Here is a 25702-nt window from a genome sequence, read left to right as displayed (position 1 = left end):
CATACAATACAGGGTAAAACTTATTTCTTGCCCACTGCCTTTCTGCAGTGAGATGCAAAGTCAAAATAAATCCTACTACGGGTACAATATAATCAGCTTATATTCTTCCACAGATATGTTAAATATATTGAGGAACATGACAAACAGTAACTAAAGACATATCGTCCACATTCCTGTTTTCTAGCTCTAATATGATCTGAAACCTGTCCTCTGGGATGCAGCTAAATTACAATACAAATAAAACACCACATATTAACAATCTGAAGTGAGGTTCTATGATCTAGACTGTTGGAATCAAAAATATATTCATCACCAAGTTAAAAAGATTCGACAAATAATACGAAATTCTATTTATTTAATATGTCATTAGCAAAAAATATGGTTAATTTGCAATTTTAGTGTCCAGTATTTAGCACAAACTCCCCTCTCTTGCACCAGTCCCTATGAGTTATCCGATGTCAGTATACAGCCTGTTTCATAGTAGAAAGTTGTTCTAGCTACTTTCAGATTTCCACATTTACACAGAGACTTGGAAACCCTCTAGTTGAAATCAGTTATGCAGGGTAATAGTAGTAACTAATTCTGGATTGAAGTTAATCATAAAACATATAAATTATTAAAATAGGATACACTGCAGTACAAGAATTGCAGTAGGTACTTACCTTTTGTTCCCTTGGTATCTTCCGCCTCACTCAGTTCTTCGGAATCATCTGAATCAAAGTTCAGATAATCATCTACCTTCTTTACCTCTTCCTTTTTCCCCGGTAAGGTGTCATTGGACCAGGTTGGTGCTTTGCTACGTTTCTCATGCACAGCTAGAAATTCTTCAAACTTGCTATCTTTTTTCAACTTCAGAAAAAAATAAGCCAAATCACATTTCCAACACAAGTTGCATACATATTATTGGATGGAAAAAAAAATTAAAGTATTCCAAGAGAGCATCAAATTTCTACTCACAGATTCTAGATCTTCAATGCCAAATTTCTTTACTTTGTCCTGTAACAGCAAATTGGAATTTAAGTTTTTATAGTGTATTTTGCCTAACCACTAAAGCTAAACTATTAAAACCAATTATCAAAATATGCTGCCTCTTAATTTTCCCTTGAAACCTGCAATTAAAGACCTTCACTGAAATTGTGCAATGCTCAACTTCTACCATGGGGTGTCAGCAAAGTACTTATATAAAACACATTTATATATGAAATTCACTTCAGCATTAAATTAATATATTTCAGTCCTTCCCCTCTTTATTCCCAATATCTTAATAATTAAAATATATTACATGCTGGAGGAACTCAGCAAGTTAAGCAGCATTTAAAGAGAGGAACAGACAGTTAATTAACAGTTCAGGCCAAGACACTTCATTGGGACTGGAAACGAAGGACAGAAGCCAGAATAAGAAGGTGGGGGAAGGGGAAGGAGTAAAAGCTGGCAGATAATAAGTGAAACCAGATGAGGGGGAAGGTGGATGGGTGGGTGGGGAGCGGAGGAAATGATGAAAGAAGCTGAAAGGTGATTAACTGGAAGAGCTAAAGGACTAGAGGAGGAACCTAATAGGTGAGGACAGTGGACCACAGGCTAAAATATAAGACCATAAGACCTTAAGACATAGGAGCAGAAGTAGGCCATTCGGCCCATTGAGTTTTCTCCACCATTCAATCATGGCTGATCCCATTCGTCCAGTCATCCTCACTCCCCTGCCTTCTCCCCATACCCTTTGATGCCTTGGCTAATCGAGAACTTATCTATCTCTGCCTTAAATGCACCCAATTACTTGGTCTCCACAGTTGCTTGTGGCAACAAATTCCACAGATTTACCACCCTCTGACTAAAGTAATTCTATTGCAATATAGAATGATAATGTTTGGCTGTCATTCATTATGCTCGAAATAATAACTTTTTGAACTGCATTTAGAATATAATTATATATCACATTTAAAATGACTGGAATCATATTGAAAATCTAACAATAAATCAATTTACCATCACTTAAGTTATTTGTAATTAGGTTTACAAAGGTCTGGTATTCAATACAATTGTCACGTACCTTTTCCTTAATTGGACCTTGTTGTTCTTTTGGCATTTTTGGATTTTCCTCAGCTGAATTTTTCTGTGAGTGCTTACTCCATGGTTTGGGCAAACCTGGGTCCCCAAATGATTTACATAACTCCACCTATAACAAACAGTTTATTTATTAGTGTTAGCTCAAAGTTACAGGAGTGAAAATTTTCTTCACACCTTTCAATGGACAATTCAAAATTTAACAGAGGTCAAATTTTCATCCAAATTGCAAACAGTATATAAAATTTTCTCATAATTTGCATGGTTTAAAATATTATGTTTTATTACATAAATATAATGAGATTCCCATATTTACCAAATGAAGCCCTGTATGTCTATCACCAACCATCTCATTTGGTGAAAACCTTACCTAGATTTTTCTTCTAATTTCCTCTAGACAACAGCAGAATAAATTTTGGTACAACAGTGCACAGCAGCCCATATCATATTAATTGAAGGCATTAAGAATACCTTGCGGACAACTCTACAGTACAGCAGCAGCCCACTCAGCTCTATTTTACAAACGGGATTTTCTTCTTAAATAAACAAAACTGACATACCAGCCACAAGGGACAGGAGCCAAAGCAAGAACCTTGGCTGGTCTTTGGACACTAAGGACACATTTTCATAGTGTGCACTCCTCTTCCCTGATCAGTAAAATCAACACCCAAAGGCGCCACATATTACAGCAGAAAGCATCACCAGATGATTAAGGTGACAGCCACATTTACAAATATGAAGTTTTCTTTCATAAACCTGTCAAGGTATGACTAAAAGTTAAAGAACAAATTCAGCATTAGTCGCAGAAGTAATAACGCAGGGGAGAAGCCGTTTTCCACCTCTGTCTCTCATCATTCTCTATGCTACTCAATCCGGTACACCACTCCAGCTTTCTCCATTTTGTTTTCATTTTGATGGCAGAGTAACTCAACTGCTGCCTTAGAGCTCCAGCAAAAGGGATCAGTCCTAACCGTGGATTCTGTTTGCACATCCTCCATGACCATGTGGGTTTGAAGACTAATTGGCCATTGTGAATAGTCTCTAGTATGTAGGTGTTTGGTAGAATCTAGTGGGAACTGATGGGAATGTATGGAGAATAAAAATGTGTTAGTGTAGAACATGTAAGTGGGTGCTTGATGTTCGGATATATGGAGCTATGAGATTATCTTCAGTGAAGTATCTATGCAGCTGCATTCCTGTGTTTAGAACGGGCAAGTGTGTGCTTTAGCTTCTCTTCATTACATCAGGGACAGCTAGGATCCACCTTAACCCTTACATTAATGTATGTGCTGCCCTACAATAACATCAGTCACAAGCATGTGATCAGCTACCATATGTACAGTGGCAATTTAGATCTATCAATCTGCCACCTCACACAATAAATATATAACACGAAATTAGACAGGAGTAAGACTTTCCAACTGTGGAGTTGTAGGTGTGGATCAGAAAATCAGTAGCAAGTAATAAACAGCCCTTGATGCTAACTTCACAAAACAAACTTGCCTTAAATTTAACAATCATTGAGGCACGCATTTGTTTTTACCAAATAAAGGATAAATTCATTTTAACATCAGTTATGAAGTCTACAGCTCATCAGCGCAAACGATGGCAACATGTTCATGAAGCAACAGAAGATTTTTCATGGAAAACAATGTAAGAAACAGCATAAAAAGTAGCAATTAAACATTCATCCAATAAGAATGTCATTCATCCTGTCCTTTCTACTAGTTTTGTCCAATATCCAAATCGTCCTATTCTCCAGGTGTCCAAAAATCTATCAATCTCAGCCTCAAATGCTAAATATCCATGGAAATCTGGAAGTAACAAAATTATAACAAACCTAGAAATAAATTAAATTGATCCAGCATTTTAATTGTAACTGAGCATATACACAATAAATGTTATAAGCTTTCATCCAAGAGTTAAAAATAATTTTAAATACCATCGTTTTGCAAAAGTTAGGTTATCTGGGTTGTGTGGGTTTGGAATTGTTCTACACATAGAAGGCAGCGGATGGCTGTTGATAGTATTCAGCCTAGAGGCTAGTGGCCAGTGATGTTCCACAGTGATCTGTTTTGATACCCAATGCTTTGTCATTTTTACAAATGACTTGGATCAGAAAGTCTTTCCCAGGAAGGGTGGATAGTACGCTTACAGATGCCACAAAAGTCGGTTGCGTTGCGGATAGTGCAGCCAGCTGTCATTGGTTACAAAGGGATAATGATAAGATGCAGAACTTGGCTGAGAAGTGTCAGATGCAGTTCAATCCAGAAAAGTGTTAAGTGATACCCTTTGGAAAGTTGAACCTGAAGACAGAATACAAGTTTAATGGCAGGATTCTTAGCAGTGGGAGGAACAGTGGGATCTTAAGAGTCCATGACCATAGATCGCTCAAAGTTGCTGCAGAAGCTGATAGGATAGTTAAGAAGGCATTCATATGGTGTGTTGGCTTTTACTAGTCAGGGAATTGAGTTCAAGAGTTGTGAGGCTATGCTGTAGCTCTATAAAACTCTGTTTAGAACACATTTGTAGTTTTGAGGTCAGTTCTGGTCACCTCATTATAGGAAGGAAGGGAAAGTTTTAGAGGATACAGAGGAGATTTCCAGGATTATAAGGAGAGGGTGAGCAAGCTAAGGCTCTTCTCTTTGGAGCAGGAGTGGGGCGAAATGAGAGATGGCTAGACGGATGAATACAAGATGATAACAGATAGAGTGCCTTTATCTGCTGCCACAGATAAAGCCAGCACCTTTTCCCAGGACAGTTAGGGCCAATATGAGAGAGCATAATTTTAAGGTACTTGGAGGAAAGTATAGGGAGTGATGTCAGAGGCAGATTTTCTTTTAAAACACATAGTGGTAAGTGCATGGAATGCACTGCGAGAGGGGTTGGTGGTAGAGGCAGATACACTGGGAAAATATAAGAGACCCTGAGACAGGCACACGGATGAAAAAGAATTGAAGGAATATGTGGGAGCGAAGCATTAGCTTGATTTTGGAGTAGGTTAAAAGGTTGACACAGCATTGTTGGCCAAAGGGCCTGTACTCTTCTTTGTTCGATATCATTTCAAATTCAAGTTCAAGTTTAATTGTCATTCAACCATACACATGCAAACAGCTAAATGAAACAGCATTCTCCAGGACCAAGGTGCAAAACACAGTACATACAGTTACACAGTGTACATATAGTTCCGATAGCACATACAGTCACATAAAAAAAACAGTATTAGCCCAAGTCCCTGAATGACATGGTACATGGAATGTTGCCCAGAGCCATATTTCTGCAAGAATAAGCACGTAGCAGTTCCTCAACACACGCTGGTTCAGCCACAGACAAATGCAATCCAGCTTGTTTTCCAATGAGTGAACACTGGAGGGCAGCACCAATGGGTGGGGCGGGCCCCTAACCCTGTGGGCCTGCTGTGCCATCCTCTGCTGTTTCTCACACCTCCTCCGGCGTCTCCTCTCCTGGCCCACAACTGTGCTGCAACACACAGCTCAAACCACATCATCAAGTTCGCCGATGACATGACTGTGGTGGGTCTCATCAGCAAGAATGATGAGTCAGCGTACAGAGGGGAGGTGCAGCGGCTAACGGACTGGTGCAGAGCCAACAAACTGTCTCTGAATGTGAACAAAACAAAAGAGATGGTTGTTGACTTCAGGAGGACACGGAGCAACCACTCTCAGCAGAACATCGACGACTCCTCCGTAGAGATCGTTAAGAGCACCAAATTTCTTGGTGTTCACCTGGCGGAGAATCTCACCTGGTCCCTCAACACCAGCTCCACAGCAAGGAAAGCCCAGCAGCGTCTCTACTTTCTGCGAAGGCTGAGAAAAGTCCATCACCCACCCCCCCCATCCTCACCACATTCTACAGAGGTGTATTGAGAGCATCCTGAGCAGCTGCATCACTGTCTGGTTTGGAAATTGCACCATCTCGGATCGCAAGACCCTGCAGCGGATAGTGAGGTCAGCTGAGAAGATCATTGGGGTCTCTCTTCCCGCCATTACAGACATTTACACCACAGGCTGCATCCGCAAAACAAACAGCATTATGAAGGACCCCATGCATCTCTCATACAAATTCTTCTCCCTCCTGCCATCTGGCAAAAGGCACCGAAGCATTCGGGCTCTCACGACCAGACTACGTAACAGTTTCTTCCCCCAAGCCATCAATACCCAGAGCCTGGACTGACACCAACCTACTGCCCTCTACTGTGCCTATTGTCTTGTTTATTATTTATTGTAATGCCTGCACTGTTTTAACACTTTATGCAGTCCTGGGTAGGTCTGTAGTCTCGTACAGTTTTGTGTTGTTTTTTACATAGTTCAGTGTAGCTTTTGTATTGTTCATGTAGCACCATGGTCCTGAAAAATGTTGTCTCGTTTTTACTGTGTACTGTACCAGCAGTTATGGTCGAAATGACAATAAAAAGTGATTTGACTTGACTTGACTTGGTCACCTGCAACAGATGACTCTGGCACAAGGGCCTGGTAGTATGTACGACCGTGGCCATGAATCTCACCCGCTGTCAGTTTCGACAGTGAACCGGACTTGCAGTATTCTACATTACCGATATCCAACAGGGTCTTGCAATCACAAGAAAAACATCCAAGACAATCATATGCACCCAGGTGGCTCTCGCAGGCAACAACACAGTACACAATTAAAATTTAACAGAAAACCATTCAGAAAAGAGCAATGTTTCCCACGTTTATTTTGTAAAAATGGTTCATAAGTACTGAGACTCTATTTAAGGCAACTTTTATTCACATGAAAGCTGTGAAAATGCACCCAGTAGAGTAACAAGGTAACAAATTGCTGCAACTCTTGGATTTTACCGTTCTAAGTATAAACAACAGAAGTTGCAGTGAGTTTCACAATGTAATCAGAGAGAATGCTGACAGTTTTGGCAGGTAATTACAATCTTAGAATCCAGGCTACTGCTTTTTAGTCTACTCCAGAATTCATATCACTTGCTTCTAGGTGCTTCTTCTTTCCAGTACCTCACTCAGTTGTAATTATAACTCAACTTATGTGCAATACGATGTTGTTTCAGAGTTGAATTATAAACTTCCTGCCTATTACCAATTCCTAACCACAAATAAAACAGGTCTATTGGTTCCATACTTAACATTTCCAATTTTCAGCTCATCAATGTCCCATCGTCCAAATATCCAACAATTCTAACTGCACACATCATCCATGAGAACGCTGACCTACAGTGCTTCCAAAAAGACTTTTGCCCTCTTATTCTGCCTAAGGCACCATCTTTCTCCACACAATAGCTTTTATTCATTTCTGTTTTCCTACATCAGCCTTTTAAACTCTAGTAATGGGCTCCGGAGTCCTACCATTTTAAGTTGCTTCATGTACAATCAGTACATCCCCTTTAGCCTTAGCTGCCTCTTTACAAAAGTTTATGATAAAATAACTAGACTTCTTCACACCCCTTCTTGGAAACTAACTACAGTTGTCAAAAAGTTATGTACTCCCAGGAAGATATACTCTAATATCTATCACTACAATAGATTAATACAAAGTCTTGTTATTTTTCACCAGAGGAAAAGCAGGTTTGAAAGATGTGTCAGAATTACCCTGAATTGACAGTGGTACTGATTGACAGCGCTCCACTGTTGCTTTTCTTGTTTTTCAAGGAGTTAGCAGGATGATTAACCTTCACATAATTCGATTATGTACACTAAATTCCCAGCATGAAGCTAGCTCTCCTTAAAAGCATCTTTAATTGTCATATGGCACATAATCTGGAAAATAAACCATTGCCATCAAAATGCTACACCAACATTACTGCAGATGAAACAGACTGACAGAACAAAATAAACAAGAAATCCAGTATCTTAAAACAGCATACGTCGGTACAAAACAAAGCATAAAACATCGAATACAATGTTGGTTAGTGTTCAGAGAATCACCTTCGAAGATTGCAAGACCATTCAAAACATTAAACCTAGGACAACTGTGAAATCATATTGCAACACACATAAAATGCTGGAGGAACTCAGCAGGTCAGGCAGTATCTTTTGAAATGAATAACATGCAATCCTTCTTCATGACTGAAGTGGAATGGGGAAGACACCAGAATAAAAAGGTGGGGGATTCTGGCATCTTCCCCCTTCTATTTCAACCCTGTAGAAGGATCTCAGCCTGAAACATCGACTACTTATTAATTTCCATAGATTTTGCCTGACCTGCTGAGTTCCTCCAGCATTTTGCGTGTGTTGCTTTGGATTTCCAGCACTTGCAGACTTGCTCGTGTTTATGAAATCATTTTAATATGATTTTGGTTTAATTAAATTAACAAGACTCAAGAATACTTACTGTAATCTTAGATGTATCAATGTAGGTCTTATTGAAATGTTTTAAAGCTGCTTGAGCTTCCTCTTCCGTTTTGAACCCAACAAATCCAAATTTTCTAAACTTTCCATTCTTTGTGAATTTCAATATGCAGTCGGTTAATGTTCCAAAGTCACCAAAGAGAGATTTAAAGCGTTCTTCTTTCATCTGAAAAATGAAAAATTACATTTGATTTTGGGTTGTTTATACAAAATGTACATTTGTCTAATATTCTAGTCAGAGATTAGTTGGTCAGACCTCAGCTGAAGTATTACGTGCTGTTCTGGTCGGTAAAGTACATGAAGGATGCGATAACATTGGAGGATGCAGAGGAAACTCACCAGGTTGTCATCTGGGATTCAGCAGTTCAGTTATGAGACCGGAAAAGATAGGCTTTTTCTCCCTGGGGTAGAGGAGGTTAAGAAAGGCCATTTCAAAGTAAAGGCAGGGTTCCAATCCTGTGATCTGTTTGTACCAAAGATTAATACATACAGCAGTCGCCCAAGTACTCGTATGTAAGGGCTGTATGCAAGTCAGGCATTTTTGAGCAGTATATAAAAGGTAGACTAAAGAAAACTATAGATATAACTTTACGAGATAGGTTTAGAGTACGAGACTCAGAAGGGATTTGAGAAGGGCTGTCACACAGAGAGTGGTAACTACTTGGAATATACTGCTGGAGAGAGTGGTTGAAGTTGACTGACAGGATTTAAGAGCTATCTAAATGAGTACTTGAAATCCTTAGGCATAGAGCGTTATGAACCAAGTGCAATGCAATAGGGCTAATACTGAAGGGTGCCCACTGGTCAGCATGTATAAGTTGGGAAGAATGATTGCCTTGTTCGTTTTTAATTGTGAGCGCAAGACCCTTTTGGACACTGATAACGTAGAGTACTACGTGTCCGGTTGACTGGTCCGCAAGACTGACAGTAGGGGAGCCGCAATGCCTCAGTTGTTATGCGGACCAGCCGGGCCCTCATGCTGGGGTATCACCTGTTGCAGCCACCCAGGAGGGATCAGAGGCCTCTGAGTTCACTGGAATCCACATTGGGTCGGGGGCTCACCCCTCTTGTCAGTGCTGCCCTCCAGTGTTTACTCAGTGGAAGGCGAGCTGGGCCAGGACAACATCCAATGCACCATCAATCTCGGGCCATGCAACTCAGGGACTTCTTCATTGGTAAGAGGGTTAAGGATTACAAGTTCAAATTTAATTGTCTTTCAGCCCTACATGAATATGGCCAAAAAAACCAGCATTCATCTGGGTCCAAAGTGCAAAGCACAGTATTAACAGCACATATAGTTACAATAGCAGAAAAAGGTACAGTGACAAAAAATATGTTTTTTGATAAAGTTGCTGTTAATCCTGTGCTTTGCACCTTGGCCCCAGAGGAATGCTGTTTTGTTTGTCTGTATTCATGTATGGTTGAGTGACAATTAAATTTGAACTTGTAACCCTTAACCCTCTTACCAATGAAGAACCTATCAATTTCGCCCTAAATAAACTCAATAATCTGGCCTCAACAGCGCTCTGTGACCAAGAATTCCGTAGTTTCACCACCTGGCTGAAAAAGTTTCTCCTCATCTCAATTTTAAAGGGATTTCTCTCTATTCTGAGGCCATGCCTTTGGATGCTAGACTCTCCGACTAATGGAAATATCTTCTCCATGGTCACCCTATATAGGTCTTTCAGTATCCAGTAGGATTCAATGAGATCCCTCCTCATTTTGCTCAACTCCATCGTACAGACCCTGAAATAGCAAATGATCCTCATATGTTAAGTGTCTCAATCCTGGGATCACTGTTATGAACCTCTGCTGAACTGCCTTCAGGGCCAGCAAATCTTTCCTTCGATATGGGGGCCAAAATTATTCATAATATTCCAAGCATGGCCCAATCAACACCTTATAAAGCATCAGCAGTAAATACTCAATTTTATATTCTAGCTCTCGAAGGGAATTCTAACATTGCACTCACCTTCCTCAATACCGATTTCTCCTGCAGGCTAACCTGAAAGGAATCCTGAATAGGACTTCCAACTCCCTTTGCACTTCTGATTTCTCTCCAATCAGAAAATAGTTTACAGCATTGTTCTTCCCATCAACATGAAGAATTCCACGTTTCCCTCTGCTGATACTTCTTACCCCACTCTCCCAACTTATCCAAGACCTTCTGCAGATTTCCTGCCTCCAAAACACTAGTCGTTCCTTCACCTATCTCGGCACTGTCTGTAAACTTGGCCGTCTTGCATCCAGATTATTAATGCATATAATGAAAAGTTGGGGTCCAAACACCGACCTTTGCAGAACCCTACTAGTCGCTAGCAGCTATCCTGAAAAGGATCCCTTTATCCCCACCCTATGACTTCTGCCAGTTATCCAATCTTTTCGACATACTAGTGCAGGTGGTGGATGGTCACGAGCAGTTGGTGCATGTAAGAAGTCGTGGTTATGCAACCACTGAAAAGTACTGATAATGGCCGGAGTCAGTCATCAAGTGAAAACACGGCCCAGAAGAAGAAAATGCCAAACCACTTCCATAGAAAAATTTGCCAAAAACTGATTTCCCATGTTGTACATCAAGGCACATAATGATGACGATTAGTGTTAGGGAGGACTGTAGAGTTATGTCTATATAGCAGATATTAACTCAAACAAGAACCAGACCAGTTCTTATTGTAAATGTAAGTTCATGAAACTTGCAATTAGCCTTCAGGTTTTTTAATATAAATTCTAAGCAGTAAATTGAAGTTATAAGCATAGGCTGCTCCACAGACCAAGAGATTGCATATGCAGGAGCCAAATTTTGATAATGGGTTTGTGTTAATAGGCAACATGGCTAAGTTATTTCCCCATTGTGACTGAGTTCAATCTGGCAGACCAGATAGATGTTGTCGTACAACATATCAAACATGGTCACAGGTATAGGCGATCAATAGTTTTGTGTGCTTATATTTGAGTACTCAATTAATTTTAGGTGTCTGGCTCTCTGTTGTCAATAGGTTTTAGAATACTTGTGTTAATTAGTTTCTCCCAAAAGTACTTGGACCTTCAGACGCATCTTACCCATTACAATGTGCCTCCACTATGTATCTCAAAGGAACTATATGTTAACCCAAAATACTTAAGTAAACAATGTCATTGTAACTATTGAAATTGCATTGAATCACCTGCCATTTGATCTTAAGGATATAAAAATGTGATGAACCTTTGCGTTTGTGAGCCTCTACAGAGAGTGTCTCCAGAATAATGCCTGCTTGTTGTGCTGATAAAAATTTCTATATCACCGGCTTCACTGTCTCTCCAATGACTTATATCATAGTCAGAACATTCGAATGTAATCAGTATACTACACTAAATCTTCAATGCCCAGACTTGCTATCCATGGGTCTATATAACTGCAAGGGTGGATGTGGAATGTTGCTAAATTTAGCATGTTTTTCCAGCGGCCTTTTAGGGTCTCAGTGAGACTTGTTTATCGTGAGATTTGATTTGATGCCCTGTGCTAACAAGTCGCAGAAAATGAAATCCGTGTGTATTTGAACCATAGTCTGGATTGTAGGCAGAGGGTATGGCCAGAGAGGGAGTTGGGGAGAGGTTGACAGGTATAGGGGGCAAACATGTGGCCAGACACAAGATCCATGTGTGCCCAATGTTTTGACATGCTGAAATAATAAAGCTGGGAAACTTATAAAGATGTTGTCATTCTCCATGGAGAGCTTCAGAGCTGTGTGTCACTGCTAGCTGCAACTCTTGTTTCTTCAGCTTAACAATTTGAGAGTAGCAAATGCAGGTGTTTTATCATAAAAGTGCTACAGTTTAATACAACCTAATAACTTCAACATAATACCTGGTATCACAGGGAGATAACTTTCAAACTAAGTGTGATGAGTAGAGAAGCTAACAGCCTCTGCATACGAAGTATTGCAGGACTGAAGATCAAGCAAAATCAGTTGCAGGGCAGAAAACAAAGACCAAGGTGAGAAGTCACCTTGCAATTCAGATGTTACAGAGTATTCTGCTTACAGATAGAACTGTGAACACGGAAATCCAATTTTATCAGAAAGTCAATCTCGAATCTCATCAAAAGCCATTGGCATTCTATGTCATCAAAAACTTCGCTGCCATTGCTACAAGTCACAACATCCAATTTACTAATCACCCCAGGCTTGCCGGCTGACCCATATTAGTTCCCAATTTCAGAAATTTCACCCTACTTTGAAACCTTTCCATAACGTGGGTCGCCTCATCTATGACCTCCTGTAGACCTATGACCCCAGCACTGCTTCCACTGTATGCAAAGGCAGGGTGCATCAGTGCTGCCAGCACCCGATCGCCGGTCCCTCCTCAGCCCAAGAAGCCTCCCTGTAGCCTCGCTAACCGAGGCGTAAACAGAGCACGCTGAGAGCTCTCAGCATTTCAGTTTGATCGGCGCTGTGGGTTCCCTGAGTCCTCGGCTACTTTGACTCGCCCCCGAAACGCTCTGGGACGTCCGGTCACGTTGTAAACGCTTGACGGAGATACCATGCACAGTTCTCCCGCACCTACCCCGTTCGGGAGGTTCTTGACGATCAGCCGTGACATCCCGCCGCTCTGATCTCTCCAGCGCGCCGCCGGTGTGTTGTTGTCGTCAACGCCCGGTAAACGATCGCACGCGCCGCTGGTGTGTTGTTGTCGTCAGCGCCCGGTAAACGGCCGCACGCGCCGCCGGTGTGTTGTTGTCGTCAGCGCCCGGTAAACGGCCGCACGCGCCGCCGGTGTGTTGTTGTCGTCAGCGCCCGGTAAACGATCGCACGCGCCGCCGGTGTGTTGTTGTCGTCAGCGCCCGGTAAACGGCCGCACGCGCCGCCGGTGTGGTGTCTCCAACCCCAAATTACGACCTCCCCTCCAACCCCACGCGTTCTTCTGTTTCACTTCCCAGAATGCCTCGTCACGGGCAGTACGGCGTACGGCGAACGGCGAACGGCGAGGGACAAACCGTCTCCGCACACTTCGAAACCGCTGGTCCGAGCTCCGCGCGAGCAGAGTTGTCCGCCGACGCGACCGAAACGTTATCAGCGCTTCACGGAAGAGTTGCGTCGTTGGAGAATTCAGTTTCACAGAAAATGTGAAATAGTCTAGATTTATGCTCTAAAACTTAGAATCATAAAATAATACAGCAAGTACAGGGAACAAAACATGTTTATATAACTACCTGCTAATACATATCAACGTATTTACGCACGATAAAAACAGTATTTACACAAATAGAGGTAGGCGATGAGTTCTTCACTTCCCAATTCCATAATAAAGGTGACTTTTTTCTGTTTTCGTGGATGTCTGCGAAGAAAAAGAATTTCAGGATACATATCGTATACATTTCTCTGACATTAAATGTACCTATTGAACGTATTGAACTATTCTTTGAAAAAAATCGAAACTGTCTCTGAAATGAAAACAAAATGTTGGAAATAATAAGTTACCCAGCATCTGTAAAGAAACAACCAAAGTTAAAGCTTCAGCGATCAACACTGGGAAGACAGCGTGTGTAATTTTTCATGTAAGCGCACCTCTTATTTGCGTTCATTACTTTTTGCAGCTACAGTCTAGAAATTAGTAAAATCCATTCCCAAAAGTGAGAGATTTTTTAAAATGCCAATGTATTTTATGAAGTGTATCCACTCACTAATCTTAGGTTCATCATCGTGAAATTTATTTGTCCTTGTTTCACTGAACATAAAGATACTTTGCTGCATAATTAATTGAAGTCTTTGTGCACAGGTATATTCACTCAGTCACTGTTATTGAGAAGCCTGAAGACAAATCCTATTCGATAAGTACATAATTTGTTCTCTCTTACTTCCGCTCAATGTTAGTGCTGTCTGTCTATTACTGAGGGGAAAGGTGCAACAAGAGAAGAGGTTGGATTAAACAGATCAGAGGATAAAAAAAAGGCAGAAAGGTAAAAGGTAAAATGGCAAGGATCAAGACTATTACTTCTATAGTCGCTACAAAGAATATATAGTGCTTTTTGTGAAGTGCTACCCAATACATTTAGAGGTGTCCTTTATTGTGCTGAAACTTTAGAAACAGTAACCAGAAAACAGCCCAAGACCATAAGACAAAGGAGCAGAAATCAGACATTCGGCCCATAGAGTCTGCTCCACCATTTTATCATGAGCTGATCCATTCTCCCATTTAGTCCCACTCCCCCGCCTTCTCACCATAACCTTTGATGCCCTGGCTACTCAGATACCTATCAATCTCTGCCTTAAATACACCCAATGACTTGGCCTCCACTGCTGCCCATGGCAACAAATTCCATAAATTCACCACCCCCTGACTAAAAAAGTTTCTTCGCTTTTCTGTTCTGAATGGGCGCCCTTCAATCCTTAAGTCATGCCCTCTCGTACTAGTCTCCCCCATCATGGGAAACAACTTTGCCACATCCACTCTGTCCATGCCTTTCAACATTAAAAATGTTTCTCTGAGGTGTCCCCTCATTCTTCTAAACTCCAAGGAATACAGTCCAAGAGCGGACAAATGTTCCTCATATGTTAACCCTCTCATTCCCGGAATCATTCTAGTGAATCTTCTCTGTACCCCCTCCAACGTCAGCACATCCCTTTCTTAAATAAGAAGACCAAAACTGCCCACAGTACTCCAAGTGAGGTTTCACCAGCACCTTATAGAGCCTCAACATCACATCCCTGCTCCTAAACTCTGTTCCTCTAGAAATGAATGCCAACATTGCATTCACCTTCTTCACTACCGACTCAACCTGGAGGTTAACCTTAAGGGTATCCTGTACGAGGACTCCCAAGTCCCATTGCATCTCAGAACTTTGAATTCTTTCCCCATTTAAATAATAGTCTGCCCATTTATTTCTTCTGCTAAAGTGCATATTAATATGTCATATTATTTATGTCTGTTATATAAATAATTTTATCAGAAACCTAAATATTTTTCATGTTTTTTTGAAAATTATTAGTGTAGTTGAGCAAGGAATGCTGACCTTTCAGTGAGCTAATTTAGTAATTGATAAGTACCGGTAAAAGACAGGAGTCATTTATTTAGGTGGCAGACAAAGCATTAATGCATTTGGTAAATTATTCTTCCCTCCAGATAAATATCTGCCCACATAATGGAGAATTTGTTGATTACCAATAAATAACAAAGCACATTTCATTCCAGATATCTCTTTAGGTATTTCGTGCTCTCTCGGAAATTTGGGTGGAGTGTGAATAATTCATCCTATGATGAACCATAAAGCATCAAGATAAATTGCTTAATTATAATTGAGATCAAATACCCTTCAAAATGAAGGATTCATTAAGTTCAAGTCAGTATCTTTATTATCAATGCTGAGATGTTTAGATTGTCATAGATCTACAAGGGGTGATTGATAAGTTCAATTTCAGAAAACCTAGCACATTTATTTTTCAACATAGTCCCCTCCTACATGTACACACTTAGTCCAGCGGTCGTGGAGCATACGGATCCCTTCTTTGTAGAAGTGGCCCACAGCAGGGTGATTGATAAGTTTGTGGCCTAAGATAGAAGGAGATGTGTTATTAACTTCAAACTTTCTGCATTATCACTCAAAGAGTTAAACTGCACGTGCATGTAGTGAGAGCGTTTTGGACCTCCAAGTGGTCCACAGTAGGGGAGATTGATAAATTCGTGGCCTAGGGTAGAAGGAGATGAGTTATACAGCTCTCATTATATGCACGTGCAGTTCAACTCTTTGAGTGAAAAAGCAGAAAGTTTGAAGTTAATAACACATCTCCTTCTACCTTACGCCACAAACTTATCAATCACCCCTGCTGTGGACCACTTCTGGAGGTCCAAGATGCCGGCCTCTACAAAGAAGGGATCCACATAATCCGACCGCTGGACTAAGTATGTAAATGTAAGTAAAATAAATGTGCTAGGTTTTCTAAAATTGACTCCTTCTACCTTAGGCCACAAACTTATCAATCACCCCTTGTAGATGCTACAGTCAGAAGTTCCCACCTGCTTCAAAAGGGCAGCAATTATACCAGTGCCCAAGAAGAGTAGTGTGAGCAGTCTTAATGACTATTGTCCAGTAGCACTCACATCTACAGTGATTAAATGCTTTGAGAAGTTGGTCATGGCTGGAATCAACTCCTGCATCAGCAAGGTCCTGGATCCACTGCAATTGTCTATCTGCTCAATAGGCTACAGCAGATGCAATCTCAATGGCTCTTCACATGGCCTTAGATCACCTGGACAAAACAAACACCTATGTCAGAGTGCTGTTCGCAGAATATAACACAGCACTTAACACCAACATTCCCACAGTTCTGATTGATAAGCTACAGAACCTGGGCCTTTGTACCTCCCCCTGCAATTGGATTTTCGACTTCCTAATTGGAAGCCCATAATCTGTGTGGATTGATAATATCTCCTCCTCGCTGACAATAAACACTAGTGCACCTCAGGGATGTGAGCTTAGCCCATTGCTCTACTCTCTCTAGACCCATGATTGTGTGGCTAGGTATAGCTGAAATGCTATCTATAAATTTGCTGATGATACAACCATTGTTGGTAGAATCTCAGATGGAGCTGAGAGAGTGTACAGGAGTGATATGTACCAGCTAGTTGAGTGGTGTCATAGCAACAACCGTGCACTAAACGTCAGTAAGATCAAAGAGCTGATTGTGGACTTCAGGAAGACAATCTTCACAAGGGGATCAGAAGTAGAAAACATGAGCAATTTCAAGTTCCTGAGTGTCAAGATCTCTGAAGATCTAACCTGAATGCAACATGTTGATGCAGCTATAAAGGAGGCAAGACAGCGGCTATATTTCATTAGGAGTTTGAGGAAATTTGGTTTGTCACCTAAAACACTCGAAAACTTCTACAGATGTACGTGGAGAGCAGTCTGTCAGGCTGCATCACTGTCTGATATGGGGGTTGGGGGCTACTGCACAGGATTGAAAGAAGCTACAGAAAGTTGTAAAATTTGTCAGCTCCATCTTGGGTACCAGGGTCCATAGTATCCAAGACATCTTCGAGGAACAGTGCCTCAGAAGGGCAGCGTCCTTTATTAAGGGCTCCCATCTCCCAGGACATGCCCTCTTCTCATTGTTACCATCAGGTAGGAGGTACAGAAGCCTGAAGGCACACACTCAGCAATTCAGGAACAGCTTTTTTCCCTCTGTCATCCAATTTCTAAATGGACATTGGACTCTTGAACACTACTTCACATTTTTATATATTATTTCTGTTTTCACACTTTTTAATTTAGCTATTTAATATAAGCATATAAACTTTGTAGTTTTTCCTATATTTTTCTGTATTATGTATAACGAGATCTAGGTGCTCTTGTACATCAGTCACTGAAAGCAAGCATGCAGGTACAGCAGACAATGAAGAAAGCTAATGGCATGCTGGCCTTCATAACAAGGGGAATTGAGTATAGGAGCAAAGAGGTCCTTCTGCAGCTGTACAGGGCCCTGGTGAGACCACACCTGGAGTACTGTGTGCAGTTTTGATCTCCAGATTTGAGGAGGGACATTCTTGCTATTGTGGGAGTGCAGCGTAGGTTCACAAGGTTAATTCCCGGGATGGCGGGAACTGTCATATGTTGAAAGATTGGAGTGACTGGACTGGGCTTGTATACACTGGAATTTAGAAGGTTGAGAGGGGATCTGATTGAAACATATAAGATTATTAAGGGACTGGACACGCTGAAGGCAGGAAGCATGTTCCCGCTGATGGGTGAGTCCAGAACCAGAGGCCACAGTTTAAGAATAAGGGGTAGGCCATTTAGAACGGAGTTGAGGAAAAACTTTTTCACCAAGAGAGTGGAGGATATGTGGAATGCTCTGCCCCAGAAGGCTGTGGAGGCCAAGTCTCTGGATGCTTTCAAGAAAGAGATGGATAGAGCTCTTAAAGATAGCGGAATCAAAGGTTATGGGGATAAGGCAGGAACTGGATACTGATTGTGGATGATCAGCCATGATCACAGTGAATAGCTGTGCTGGCTTGAAGGGCCAAATGGCCTACTCCTGCACCTATTGTCTATTGTCTATATTGCATTGTACTGTTGCCGCTAAGTTAACAAATATTACAACATATGTCAGTGATATTAAACCTGATTCTGATACCTTGGATTAAGTGAAAACTTCTGGCTCAGAGCACTACTTCCTGAGTTATTAGGAAACAACTTTTATTTCCTCCACAGAATTTCACACAAATCAACCAAACGAACTGTAACATGCATTATTAGGAATAATACCTATCAAAGTGCTTCTTAAATCATCCCACTGTACCTGCTTCAACTACTTCTTCAGCAGTTCATTCCATGTACATGCTGCCCTTCTTCACTACATCTAATTTTGTGTCATCCACAAACTTACTGATCAAGCCTTGTGCATTTGCATCCATATCATTTGTATAGAACAAAGACCAGTACAGCACAATACTGGCCCTTTGGCCCACGATGTTATACTGACCTTTTAACCTGCTCCAAGATCAATCTAACCCTTCCCTTCCACGTAGCCCACCAGTTTTCTTTCATCCACGTGCCTATCTAAGAGTCTCTTAAATGGCCCTAATATATCTGCCTCTACCCCCACCCCTGACATTATCATCCTCTGTAAAAATACTTGCCTCTGACGACCTTCCTATACTTCCTCCAATCACCTTAAAAGTATGTCCTCTCATATTAACCATTGCCACCCTTGGAAAAGGCTGCTGGTTGTCCATTCTGTAATTTTATACATCTCTTAAGAACATCAGAACATAAGAAATAGGAGCAGGAGTAGGCCATCTGGCCTGTTGAGCCTGCTGCGCCATTCAATAAGGTCATGGTCATGTCATGACTGATCTGGCCATGGACTCATCTCCACCTGTCTGCCTTTTCCCCTTAACCCTTAATTCCTCTACTAAGCAAAAAAACTATCCAACCTTGTCTTAAATATATTTACTGAAGTAGCCTCCACTGCTCCATTGGGCAGAGAATTCCACAGATTCACCACTCTCTGGGAAAAGCAGTTTCTCCTCATCTCAGTCCTAAATCTACTCCCCAGAATCTTGAGGCTATGTCCTCTAGTTCTAGTCTCACTTACCAGTGGAAACAACTTTCCTGTCTCTATCTTATCTATCCCTTTCATAATTTTATATGTTTCTGTAAGATCTCCTCTCATTCTTCTGAATTCCAGTGAGTACAGTCCCAGGCGACTCAATCTCTCCTCATAGTCTAACCCTCTCATCTCTGGAATCAACCTAGTAAACCTTCTCTGCACCGCCTCGAAAGCCAGTATATCCTTCCTGAAGTTAGGAGACCAGAACTGCATGCAGTATTCTAGGTGCGACATCACCATTACTCTGTACAGTTGCAGCATAACCTCCTTGCTCTTAAATTCAATCCCTCTAGCAATGAAGGTCAATATTCCATTTGCCTTCTTGATAGCCTGCTGCATCTGTAAATCAACCTTTTGTGATTCATGTACAAGCACCCCCAAGTCCCTCTGCACAGCAGCATGCTGCATTTTTTTACCATTTAAATAATAATCTGTTCTTCCATTTTTCCTTCCGAAGTGTATGACCTCGCATTTACCAACATCGTACTCCATCTTCCAGACCTTACCAGCTCACTTAACCTATCTATATCTCTCTGCATACTCTCCATATCTTCTGCACAATTTGCTTTTCCACTCAATTTAGTATCATCCAGCAAACTTAATTACACTACACTTGGTCCCCTCTTCCATATCATCAATGTATATCGTGAACAGTTGCTGGCCCAGCACCGACCTCTACGGCACACCATTCACCACTGATTGCCAACCAGAGTGGCACCCATGTATCCTAGCTCTGTTTTCTATTAGCTAACCAATCCTCTATCCATGCTAATACATCACCCCCAACTCTGAGCATAACTCTTAAGTATAAGTATTTTATGTGGCACCTTATCAAACACCTTCTGAAAATCCAAGTAAATAATGTCTATCTGTTCCCTCTATCCACTGCGCTCGTTATATCCTCAAAGAACTTAAGTCTACCTCGCATCCTCCTTTGCTTCAAAGAGGAAAGGCCTAGCTCACTCAACCTTTTCTCACAACAGGTGTTCTGTAATCTAGGCAGCATCCAGGTAATTCTCTCCGCACTCTCGCTAAAGTAAGGTACCTGTTGTAATGTGAGCATTATTAAAAGTAAGTTAATACTAATTAGGAATGGGGGGGGGGGGGTTTACTTCCGTTCTCTTTCACTTCTGGTGTGCTTTGCATATAGTGTTCCTGCCATGCTGTGTGGGTTGTGAAAGCCTCTGTATATACATATCGGTTTTGACGTTCGAGATAAAGTTGTTTCTTTGGGCATAAAGTTGTCGAGTGTGCCTTTTTCAAAGTAGAAGTTACCACATATTTTTGGCGACGAGGTGAACTGGTTTTGTGGACGTGTTGGCACATTTCGAACAGGAGCAGCAGCGCCAATAAGGGGCCTCACGTTCAGATGGCCACGTTTGGGACTATCGGTGAATTTGTGGAGTTAACAGAGGACTGGCCGGAGTATGAGGAAAGGTTAAGAAACTTTTTCTGTGCTAATGGAATTACTGAGGAGGCTAAGAAGCATTCCATTCTCCTAGTGCGTGTGGGGCAAAGACTTACAAGCTAATAAGGAATTTAGCCACACCGTGGAAATGTGGGGACATTCCATATGATGAACTGGTCAAGCTCGTGGGGACCCACTACAATCCAAAACCTTCTGTGATAGTCCAATGGTATAAGTTTCACAGCCGTTTCAGGAAGCCAGGTCAGTCTGTGGCCAATTTTGTGGCGAGCTTCGGCAGCTGTCGGAGCATTGTGATTTCGGAGCGGTGTTGGATGACATGCTCTGTGATAGATTGGTACGCGGCGTTAATAATGACGGCATACAACGCCGCCTGTTAGAGGAAACTCCACCGTTGACTTTCAAGAAAGCCTTAGAGATTGTCCAAGGCATGGAGATGGCTGCTAATAATGTCAAGAATATCCAGAAAGAACATGGGGGGGGGGTCGCAGTTGGTGGCAGTGCACCAAGTCAGGAGGGAGACTGGTAAACAGGCAAAGTGGGTGGAATGTTTCTGGTGTGGAGGGACACACTATGCAAATGACTGCAAATTCAAAGACACTGTCTGCCATGCTTGTAACAAAAAGGGACATTTAGCTAAAAAGTGCAGAAGTTCAAAGGGTAAGATTAAGCCTGGGCAGGGGAAAGCTCACAGACTCAGGCAGCCACACACCATCTAGAAGTTGCAGATGAAGAGGCAGCGTGTGCCTACAACATGTTTGGAGTGGAAACAGTTGAGGAACCACCTGAACCATATTATGCTACAGTCACTGTCAGGAGAAAGGAGATTAAGTTTGAGATTGATTCAGGGGCTACTGCATTGGTCATCAGTGAGGAGACCTACAGGAGGACATGGGGGTCCAACCTGCCTCCCATTCGACCGTCAAAGCTCGAACTCAGGACCTATACGCGGCAGCCCATACCTCATTTAAGGGCGTTATATGTGGACATTTCAGCTAGGCTAGGGATAGCTAAGGGCAGGGGACCCTGTCTTTTGGGTTGCGATTGGCTTCGCAAAATCCGGCTAAACTGGTATGAAATTAAGTATGCACACATCCGTCATGGAGGGCATTCTGCAGCAGTACAGTGACGTTTTCAGGGACGAGCTAAGAACACTGAAGGGCGTGACAGTGAAACTCCATGTCGATCCTGAGGCTACACCACATTTTTTTAAGCCCAGGTCAGTGCCCTGTGCCATGAAAGGCAAAGTCAAGGAGGAGCTGGAATGTTTACAGAGGCTGGGCATCATTGAGCCCATCCAGTTTTCAAGGTGGGCAGCTCCCATTGTTCCAGTTTTGAAGGCAGACGAAACAGTGAGGATATGTGGGGATTATAAGCTTACGGCAAATCAGGTCTCTAGGCTGGAGGAGTACCCATTGCCACGGGTGGATGATCTGTTTGTGACCCTGTCAGGGGGTAAGCTGTTCACAAAGCGGGACATGAGCCACGCCTACCAACCGCTGCTGCTTGACGAGGATTCAAAGGAGTACGTCACAATTAATATGTACAAGGGATTTTTCAGGTACAATCGCCTGGTGTTTGGAGTGGCGTCCGGCCCTGCCATTTTCCAAAGGACAATGGACACTTTGCTGCAGGGGATTCCACACGTAGCAGTGTACGTTGATGATATTTTGATCACGGGGGCTATGGAGGTGGAGCATCTGGCTAATTTAGAACGGGTGCTGAAGAGGCTCTCAGACGCAGGGCTGCGGTTGAAACGTGGAAAATGTGTGTTCCTGGCATCGAGTGTGACTTACCTGGGACACAAGATCACAGCTGAGGGGCTTTGTCCTGTGGAGGACAAAGTGAGAGCTATTAAGGAGGCCCCAAGCCCCAAGACTGTCAAGGAACTCAGATCATTTTTAGGCATGGTGAATTATTATGGCAAGTTTCTTCTTGACCTCTCAAGGGTTTTGACCCCACTGTATAAGCTCCTTCACAATGACACTAAGTGGCAGTGGGGTGAAGAGCAGGAAAAAGCTTTCAAGGAAGTGAAAGAACTCCTCCACTCAGCGAAGCTGCTTGTTCACTATGACCCAGACAAGGAAATCACCCTTGCATGCGATGCCTTGCCCTATGGAGTCGGGGCAGTTCTCTCACATGTAATGGAGGACTGTTCAAAGAAACCTATTGGTTTTGCTTCACATACCCTGACAGCTGCTGAGAAGGGATATTCACAGCTAGACAAAGAAGGTCTGGCCATTGTTTTTGGGGTCAAACGCTTTCATCAATACCTTTATGGACGCGTATTTACAATTTATACGGACCATAAACCACTGATGAGCCTGTTCAGTGAGACTAGATGCATCCCACTGCTAGCCTCAGCCAGGATACAGTGTTGTCAGCCTACCAGTATACTATAGTGTACAGAGTGGGTGGGGGGAATGCAAACGCCGATGCACTGAGTCGACTACCTTTGCCTGAGACACCTGTTACTACATATGTGCCTCCAGAGACTGTGTTTTCATTGGAGAGGCTGTCAGAAACACCTGTAAAGGCGACCCAGATCAAGCAGTGGACAGAGAGGGACCCAGTCCTGTCCCAAGTCAAGACATTTCTTTTACAAGGTTGGCCCAGAGTCGTGGAAGGAGAAGAACTGAGGCCTTATGCCAAACACAAGACAGAACTGAGTCTGCAGGATGGCTGCATTTTCTGGGGGGGCGAGGGTCATCGTGCCTCCCCCTGGCCATTCACAGATTGTGGAGGAAATTCATGAGACTCATCCAAGGGTGTCTCAAATGAAAAGCCTTACAAGATCCTACGTTTGGTGGCCAAGAATGGATCAGGATCTGGAGAACAAGGTAAAATCATGCACACAATGTCAGACTAATCAGAATATGCCACCACCAGCTCCTTTGCACCCATGGGAGCAGCCAGACTGGTCTAGGCTACTTTTGGACTTTGCTGGCCCTTTTATGGGGCAGATGTTTTTTGTAATGGTAGATGTACATTCTAAATGGATCGAAGCTCACATCATGAGCAACATCACAGTCCCCTCAATCATAGACAAACTCAGGCAAGTGTTTGTAGTCCACGGGTTGCCTGACACTCTGGTCACTGATAATGGCCCGATATTCACCAGTGAGCTGTTCAGTGTGTTCACGCAGCAGAATGGCTTCATCACATTCGGACGGCCCCTTTCCACCCAGCTTCCAATGGTTTGGCTGAGCAGGCTGTTCAGACAGTGAAGGAAGGCCTGAAGTGGATGACAGGGGACTCTCTTAGCATTCGGCTTTCACATTTCCTGTTTAAACACCGCCTTATGTTACAGACTACGACTGCCCGCACTCCAGCAGAGATGCTGGTGGGACGTAGGCCCAAGTCAAGATTGGACCTGCTGCGCCCGGACATGAAGGCAAAAGTGGAGAGAAAGCAGGAAAAGCAGAAGGAGGGACATGATCAACATGCGTGAGAGAGGCAGTTAAAACTGGATGACAATATCTATGTGAGAAACAATCAGCAATGGCTGCCTGGGATTATTCTTAAGCAGCGTGGTCCCATGTCCTATGTTGTTAAGCTGACTGATGGGCGTGTTTCCGCGGACATCAGGACCATGTGCACCTGCGTCATGATACCGGCTCAGAGGCAGACAGTTCCATGGAGTTTCCATTTGTGAATCAGACTACAGTGGAAGCATGTCCACCAGTGACTTTGCCAGAGAGCAAGACGCTAGCAGAGGGGTTGGGGTCCCCTGAAGAGGATGAACATTCTCACACAGACACCTCTTGTGTCCCCAACACCAGAACCACCCAAAACACCATCACCAGCGGTGCCTGCTGGGTCACCAGGGGCAGTGTGCAGATCACAGCACACTCGTAAGCCTCCTGACAGACTGAATCTTTGACCGGACAGTTTTTTTTTGTTGTTGTTGGATTGAATGTTGACTCTATCATGTTTTCCAGATGTTTTGTATTGGTAAACTGTTGCTGAGATACTAGTATAAGTTTTCAGGGGTACGCAAATTTGTAACACCATTGTTTTTATTTCCTAGTTTTTTACGTTTGAGGAATGTTGGATTTTAAAGGGGAAGAAGTGTGGTAATGTGAGCATTATTAAAGGTAAGTTAATACTAATTAGGATAATGGGGGGAGGGGCGTTTACTGCCGTTCTTTTTACTTCCGATGTGCTCTTTGTATATAGTGTTCCTGCCATGCCGTATGGGTTGTGAAAGCCTCTGTATATACATATCGGTTTTGACATTCGAGATAAAGTTGTTTCTTTGATCATGAAGTTGTCGAGTGTGCCTTTTTCAAAGTAGAAATTACCACAGTACCCAACCTTTTTTATACCATGAAGGGTCCGTGGACCCTAGGTTGGGAACTCCTGCTCTAAAGTTTCCACATTCTTCCTATAATAAGGCAACCAGAACTGAACACAATATTTTAAATGAGGTCTATCTAGGATTTTATAGAGTTGTAACATTACCTTGCAGTTCTTGAACTTGATCCCCTGATTAATGAAGGCTAATGTATCAGGTGCCTTCTTAATAATACGTAGCAACTTTGAGGGATCTGTGGGCTTGGACCCCAATATCTGTCTATCCCTCTGCACTGTTGAGAATCCTGCCATTAACTTTGTACTCTGCCATCAAGTTCAACCTTCCAAGGTGCATCACTTCTCACTTTTTTGGAATAAACTTCATAAATATTAGGCACTTTTCAGCCCAGTTCTGCAGCCTGTCAATGTTGCATTGTACCTCCACAACAACACTAACTTTAATAATGAATAACAAG

The 25702-nt window shown here is 42.5% G+C and overlaps 1 protein-coding gene across 1 annotated transcript in view; it reads right to left on the bottom strand.

Moving 5' to 3' along the window:
* Positions 1 to 13323, bottom strand: part of rbm19 (RNA binding motif protein 19) — a 271057-nt gene extending 257734 nt beyond the window's left edge. Inside the window, exons 1-5 of the mRNA XM_063034638.1 lie at positions 12960 to 13323; positions 8401 to 8583; positions 2048 to 2173; positions 958 to 996; positions 663 to 849 (exon numbers count right to left, since the gene is read on the bottom strand). Of these exons, the coding sequence (XP_062890708.1) occupies positions 663 to 849; positions 958 to 996; positions 2048 to 2173; positions 8401 to 8583; positions 12960 to 12995 (571 nt within the window). The 5' untranslated portion in view covers positions 12996 to 13323. The remainder of the gene's footprint in view (positions 1 to 662; positions 850 to 957; positions 997 to 2047; positions 2174 to 8400; positions 8584 to 12959) is intronic.
* Positions 13324 to 25702: the final 12379 nt, after the last annotated feature.

Source organism: Mobula hypostoma, chromosome 27 (assembly GCF_963921235.1).
Source record: "Mobula hypostoma chromosome 27, sMobHyp1.1, whole genome shotgun sequence".
NCBI lineage: Eukaryota > Metazoa > Chordata > Chondrichthyes > Myliobatiformes > Myliobatidae > Mobula > Mobula hypostoma.
This window is presented reverse-complemented; position numbering and strand designations above follow the sequence as displayed.